Here is a 7,118-nt window from a genome sequence, read left to right as displayed (position 1 = left end):
TATACATGTTTAAGCCAGAATGATTTGACATTTAAATATGATTTCCCTACGACTTTAAATGTGAAAAAAAGAAAAGAATCAAGTTAGCAATGTCTTTGCAACCGCTACTCCAACCCGGCACTGCAAGCATAGAGTCTATCTACTCCTTTGAACCAATTAAACTTAGATTATGTCAAAAGTCAGAGAGGTTTTGACGGAATATAACGTTCCAAAATGAACATATATTTACACGACTGGCCCTGTCTATAACATGCATTATTAAAGTAGTAGCTTTACAACATGTAAAGGTAAGAGTTACACGCTAGCCTGTTTTTTTTATCTTTAAAAAACCTACCCTCAATGAGTATTTCTTTCTGAATGTCATAAAATAACTTACATATAACTTTTTAAGCCATGTTCTTAATATAATCTAGGTTTGTGACAATTGCTGGTATCTGTGCAATATATTTTTTGAGCTACTTATTGAATAAAGGCTCTTGCACCTCTTTATTGTTGGTGAGAAAGACAAACTGGACAGTTTTCCACCCATAAATTCTGGATGATGACGAACAAATAGAGACTTTGTTTACAGCATCCACCACTCATTTGAATATAAATATGATCTTAAAATATTTAGGGTTTTTGTATCAAATGAAAGAAGTCCTACTTAATATGAAATATTTATAATATATAAAACTTTCACAGAAACAAGTAATGTTCATTAGCCTTTGACTTTAGTTAATGGGAAGAACTAATCTGGATCTATATAAAAGGACGAATCAAACAGGGTTACTTTGAACAAGATGATCGGTGCTTCCAACAAGAACCAGTCTCAAAATATCAGATACACCTGTTTGGGCGTTATGTAATCTTTCTCTATGCGGAAAGGTAGAAATAGTGCCTTTATTGTTGAGTACATATTGTTATCAGATCTGGAAATAAGCTGCATAACAATTTACCTAGCAGTATAGGGGTCAGTAAATAGAAAATAATTTATAATAAACAAAAGTAGGGCTACAAATGATGATTATTTTGTAAATCGATTAATAATCGGCTAACCAAAGGTTCCTTTAAAGACTTTTTGCTAATTTTAACCAGGTGAAACTAAAAGTTTTGGATAGAGCATATTGACAGAAAAAAAAAAAAAAATTTTTTATCTTAAATGCAAAATGTTTACATATTTTTTGGTATAATTATTGCCTTAAGTGGGTTGCTCTGTCAGCTAAAGGCATGTTTTACAGTCTTTACACTCCATTAATCGATTACTAAATTAGTTGAGGATTATTTCAATAATCAATTAATCTGATTCATTGTTTCAGCCCTAAAAAAAAAAGCATAAAGTCATTTTTGCACTGCTAAAAAAATCCCTAAAACCCACCAATATCTGCCTTGTTTGTGTCATGGGAAAGAGCTTCATTCAGTTAAATGCTCAATGACTGCTGGGCTCCTAGAAATAGATCCTACACTGTAGTGTGGAGCCCATTTTAGCAGCCTAGTGCTATGTAATCAAAGGGATGATTATCACTAAGGGCAAACTTATGAGAAACTGTGGTCGACCACAGTCTGTGCAGCACGGCGGAGTTTGCGCCCTTTCATTTAGCCGTAGGACACAGACATGTCCTCTGGAAATTGGTACTTGTTTGTAGGAGACAGAACAGTCTCATTTATTTCTGCTTTTTTTTTTTTCTTTGAAGAAAAGGCTCCAGTTATTTCTACTCCTGCTAAAATATAACTCTTAAATCAAAATGCAAAGTAGTCTTTATAGAGCATCCTAAGTATAACAGGCTGACATTAAATGATTAATTAGTTTTGGTTTCTGCCAACCTCCAATTATCTGCTACACATGCTGTTTGTGGCTTACAACTGGAGTTTTTAAGGGATCGGTCGTTATCTTTCACTTTTCATGACCGTCTTTTTTTTTTTCCTAAGTGAAAATGCTTCTTAGCAGAAACCTTTGGTCTTTCTTTTAAGCAATGGAAACACCAGCTAACTAACTGCACGCAACAAAACAGATCAGCTGCCTCTTTTGAAGTAATAGTTTGCTTATTTTAGTGCATATGACAGGCTTAAAGAGACAAAATATATATTATTGGTGTAAAAGTGGTAATTGAACTAAAAAAAAAACACTTTTTTCATAGAAAATGGTTTCTAGATCTTAACTACTTTGCAAATATTTCCACATTTTTTTGTACGTTTTTTTTAACCTAAATATCCACTAATATTCCTACGTGTTTAAAATCTGTTAACAAAAACATAGCGAATTCTGTTAAGTGCTGGTTTTTGTAATTAAAGAAAGTTAAAATGAAACTTACTAATGTAAAGTTTATCACACTTTTTTCTCCCTATTGGTACCTCCTTTATTAAAAAAAAATGTGTGACATCACAATATCCTGTAAAACATGTCGTTAGTTTATGATTTTTTTTAAACTATTGTCTGTGTTTAATGATCTTTTCTTGCCTTATTGCCCTGATCTAAAAATGTTTCCTGGCAGTTATTTGCATTCCATCACTTCCTGAGCGCTGAGAGGCAACAGCAGCTTATATTTAGACATGTATAAAAAAAAAAGATGAGTCATATTTCACTGGAGTTGAGCAACAGATTAACAACACTGTGAGACTTCAACCTTTGAACTTGCTGTAAAAGAAAACTCACAAACGGATGATGCTTTTAAATTTAGCTTTGTTTGTTAAGTGGGATTATGTGAAATCACCACATAAAACACTTTTTATTGTACAGTTTATTCTTTAAATATGTTTGCTGCTCATATGGGGGCCTATCGAATTCACATATTGAGACCGATTTATTTGGTTTCTCAAATATGGGAGACCACTGGTCTAAAAATGACAGCTTTGACAATAACCTAATGGAGTAGAAGATTCCCAGTCATCCAGGTCATAGTCTTTCCAAAAAAAGAAAATAGAAAACTGGACCTCGTTTCCAGGTTTGAAGACGTTTCGCGTCATTTTGAATTGAAAAAGCTTCCTGGATGTGAAGCGAAACATCTTCACACTTGGAAACAAAGTCCAATTTTCTTTTTTTGCAATAACCTGAATTATTCAAGTTATTGCAGCATTCACCATGCCATTTTACTTTTTTACCCAGCAAATCAGACATGCTGACAAAATATCAGGTAAATTAAGAATCAATTTACAAATAAACATGCTTATTATGTAGGATTATATAAAATAACTCAAGTGTAACAAAGTAATAGCAGTAGCTCATCGGGGCCTTCTAAGTTATTTTGAGTAGCTGTTTACAATTAGCAAGTTGTTTTCCATGATTTTTAATGGCCCCCATAATTTACATTCAACAGCCGATTTAACGGCTGATCTTCTTCACCAATCATATCTACCCCTCTAAAGATGTGGAAACCGCCCACTGTCAATGCTTTAAAGCAGTTACTTCAGAAATGTTGTTGTTTCACAGGCAGTGTTTAATGTCTTTTTTTAGTAAGATAAAATTGAAACATCTTGTATCTTGTGATCTTATAACAAGAGAGTGTCAGTTATGAAAAGAAACAGTGTATTCTCATTATCAGTTCGTATGAAATCCTACGAAAAGTTATGGACAGTAATTTTGTACGTTTTTTACGTGTTTTTCGTTGTATTTCATCGTATTTTCACGTCTTGCGAGACAAGATATCCTTACGCACCATTTAATAACATAGAATTTAACATACAATTAACCCTAACCCTAACCCTAAGATATAAAACAGCAAGCAACGTAGTTAGAGACATGATGAAGTAATTACTGCACTGTTTTTCCCATTTTTACGTCCGTCCGCGGATCTGCTTTTTTCGTCTGTCTGGCTGCGCATGCGCACTGATCTGTATTTTCGAAGAAAAACGTCAAAAACGTACGAAATACTGTGCATAACTTTGCGTAGGATTTCATGCGAACTAATAATGAGAATATGTTGAAAGAAATTTGTATCGGTCAAAATCGGAAACAGCATGTCGGGCTTTTTAAAGATCAGGAATCAGTGATCGGTCAGAAAGCGGTAATCCGTGCACCACCAGTAGAATCTGTCTACCTTATAAGTGAAGGAGAAGTATGGAAGCTGCAACAGGTAGGGGAAGGGGGGCTACTCTAAACTACAAACCCACTGAGAAAACAGTGACGTCATTATAGTCTCTTATAGACCCACAGTTTTCAGTTTGTGTAGCTCTAAAATGCTACTTCTTTTAGTAAACTGAAGGAATTTCAATATGACGCTGATTTATGGATCAGTGCATGTATTCCAAGGCTTGCTGATGTTTTTTGTCAATAGGGGCAAGGGGCTGTTCGTTGATGCATTTCTAAACACAAACGATTGATATTTACTAGTTTGGATACCAGGAAAAATAAACACCTGTTTTAGCCATTTAAGCCTGCTGACTATAATAATCGAGATAAAATCATCAATTTTTGGTTTAAGAATGAAGAGTTGCTGCAGTTTTCTCTGAAAATTCTTTAAAGCAACTTTAAAGCCTTAAATAGGTATAAAACTAATTCTACGGATAAAAAAATTTGTTTTAAAAAGCATAGACAAACACCAACAAATACTCACAATGTGAGTTCTTTCAGAATCAGCTTGGGGGGATCCCAGGGACTCTCCAGGGCCGGACACATACAGGACGTTGGGGTTTAGTTTGGAAGCCATGACCGGTTTGCAGAAGGAGAACAGGTAAGAATGGATGAATTCAACGGCTGTGAAATATTCTGGATGAAAGAGGAGGGAGAGGAGAGAGATGTTAAAGCTGGGGACAAAAGCTCTCTTTTAAACAGATCTTTCTATTCAGGTCCCACTCTGGAAAAGATGGAGGGATGAATTATTGATAAGCAGATTTCTTTTTTTTTTTTTCTCCTAAAAGCAGAGAGTGCTCCAGGTTCTCAAAGTTGGGAACACATAAACAACAACCTTCCCATGCAGTTAAACCTCCCCTTCTCTACTTTGGCAGTCTATTAAGCACATTCACTTCTTTTTCTCAGTTCCTCTTAATTCTGCCAACTTTATTTGCATTTTTTAAAAAAGCAGCCCCTACTGCAGGCTGTTTAAAGTAAACAGTAGCTTCATTTCTTCTGATAGAAGTCCCGCAGCCGGTGACGATAAAGAGGTTCATAATCTTATTTTTAAGCAATAAATTCATAAAGCGGATGATCAGATGAGGAGCTGCGTGCTTCAGAAGCGTAAACGCGCGAGATCAGAACACTGAAATCCGATTTTTTTTAATTTTTTTATAAGATTCCAAATAATGATGATGAATTGTCGGCTTGTTGCGAGGCTGTGCGCGTGGCGCGCGTGGTGCGCGTGCGGGCTTTCCTTGATTACGATGCGGCCACGTTCTTCAAAAGGACCTGTCTGCATCTCACCACACCGCCTCTCCCGGTGGCACCCGACCTGACCACTGAGACAGTTTATGTTCAAAATAAAATGACCCAAAAAAAGGCAAAACGCTGGAGAATGAGCATATCTTTGATTCCGACGCGTCTTCTGACACATTTATAAACAATAATAAACAATAATAACGCACAACAGGCTGCGGAGCGCTTCATCATCATGCGTTTGCTCACATCCAGCACTTATTTATTAACTCCTTGCTTTTATTCGCTTCAGCTGTCATCAGAGCCGAAGCGTTCACGGTGTGTGCGGCCACCTCCTCCGCACAAACACGGACCCTCAATATAATAATAATGATAATAAAAACAGGGGCAGCTTCTACCTCCGGACGACACTCTGCGGCGGTGTCTCTCCTTCTCCCGGTGCCCGCCTGGGAGCCTCGTCTGCCGGGTAAGGCTAGTGCTGGCAGCCGGCGGTCAGCAGGCGCTCTCCGGTGGTGCTCGCCTTGCAGAGAGAGACGCGGTCACACGCATAGCGCCGGAGCGGCTGTGAATCAGGTAGGAAGAGGGGGGAGAGGAGCGGGGAGGGGAGGGGAGGCGGCAGATAAAAAGACAGAAAGAAAAAGAGAGAGAGAAAAGAGAGAGAGAGAGAGGAAGGGAGAGAAATGTGAAAGCGGCCGTGTTTGAGCCGCCTCAGAACGCTGTGCCGAGGTTAAACGGAGAGCAAATAACGCGCGCACGCAAGCGGGCACGACACGCGCGTGCACGATGTAGAGGGCGCGAGGATACAAACAGCCTGCACAGATGCGTATAAATAAACCCTATGCTGAGGAAGATTCTGCTCTTTATGCCTTACAGAAAACAAACAAACGAAAAAAAAAAAAAAAAAAAAGGCTTTTTTTTTTTTTTCCGGTTTTTTTTTTTTTTTAGGGACAGACCCCAAACAAAGCAGCAACTGATAGTTAAGTGTGTCCAGGAAGATGTGATTTTATAATCTCAGAATTATAACTATCGGTAAGCAGAGACTGTAGTTTCTTAGGGGCCCCCGACCTCTTAGGGCTGCCGTCATTGACATCTGTGAACTAGGACTTCTCTGTGCAAATTTAATGGTGTAAAAAATTCATCTTTAACCCACCTGGTACTGGGACCTTATTTATACCCCAACACATGTGAGATTTCAACATGATGGTCAGACGTTTAAACAAGACATCAATAGCAAAGCAGACAGTGTTACTTTTATTACTATGATAATAACTGTAGCTGGTAAAACACTCATGTTTCAAACCACAATAAAGATCTTAAAAGAACTATTTATTTGAGTATTTTATTTTTTACAATACGACTTGGAATTATGGGTAATTCAGAGCGTAGATTAAAACCATAACCGTTATGTACAATGTGTTAGTGATGGAGGGAGGGTAGGGTAGGTACTTCATATGGGGCCCACCCAGATAATGTTGCTTACAGGCCTATTGTGTGGTTAACGCCATTGTGCGGTACACTCTGTCTATTTATCATCTTTTCAGTAACGATACACCTCATGTTGACTCCAGAGTGAATTGTTGAGATAACCGCATCATGTTATGCTTTAAAGCGGAAACTAAATGGAGCTAAATACAAGCAATCCTTAAAGAATACCTGCAAATGATTTGGGAATGGGGTTAAGGTTCACATTGTACACCATTGGGCAAAATCAATGAAAAAATATGAATGTTGTCAAATAGTTGTGGCACATTCATTTTCTGACATGCTTAACCCCAGGTGGATTTGTGAGGGGTGCTGGTGCCTATCTCCAGCTGTCTACAGGCAAGAGGTGGGT

The 7,118-nt window shown here is 37.7% G+C and overlaps 1 protein-coding gene across 1 annotated transcript in view; it reads right to left on the bottom strand.

The window, feature by feature from the left end:
• The window catches only part of LOC107097990 (diacylglycerol kinase delta-like), a 117,010-nt gene extending 111,075 nt beyond the window's left edge, over nucleotides 1-5,935 (bottom strand). Inside the window, exons 1-2 of the mRNA XM_015395408.1 lie at nucleotides 5,683-5,935; nucleotides 4,530-4,681 (exon numbers count right to left, since the gene is read on the bottom strand). Coding sequence (XP_015250894.1) covers nucleotides 4,530-4,622 — 93 coding nt within the window. The 5' untranslated portion in view covers nucleotides 4,623-4,681; nucleotides 5,683-5,935. The remainder of the gene's footprint in view (nucleotides 1-4,529; nucleotides 4,682-5,682) is intronic.
• Between the last annotated feature and the right edge of the window lie 1,183 nt (nucleotides 5,936-7,118).

Source organism: Cyprinodon variegatus, unplaced genomic scaffold (genome assembly GCF_000732505.1).
Source record: "Cyprinodon variegatus isolate N-32 unplaced genomic scaffold, C_variegatus-1.0 Scaffold739, whole genome shotgun sequence".
Taxonomy (NCBI): Eukaryota; Metazoa; Chordata; class Actinopteri; order Cyprinodontiformes; family Cyprinodontidae; genus Cyprinodon; species Cyprinodon variegatus.
This window is presented reverse-complemented; position numbering and strand designations above follow the sequence as displayed.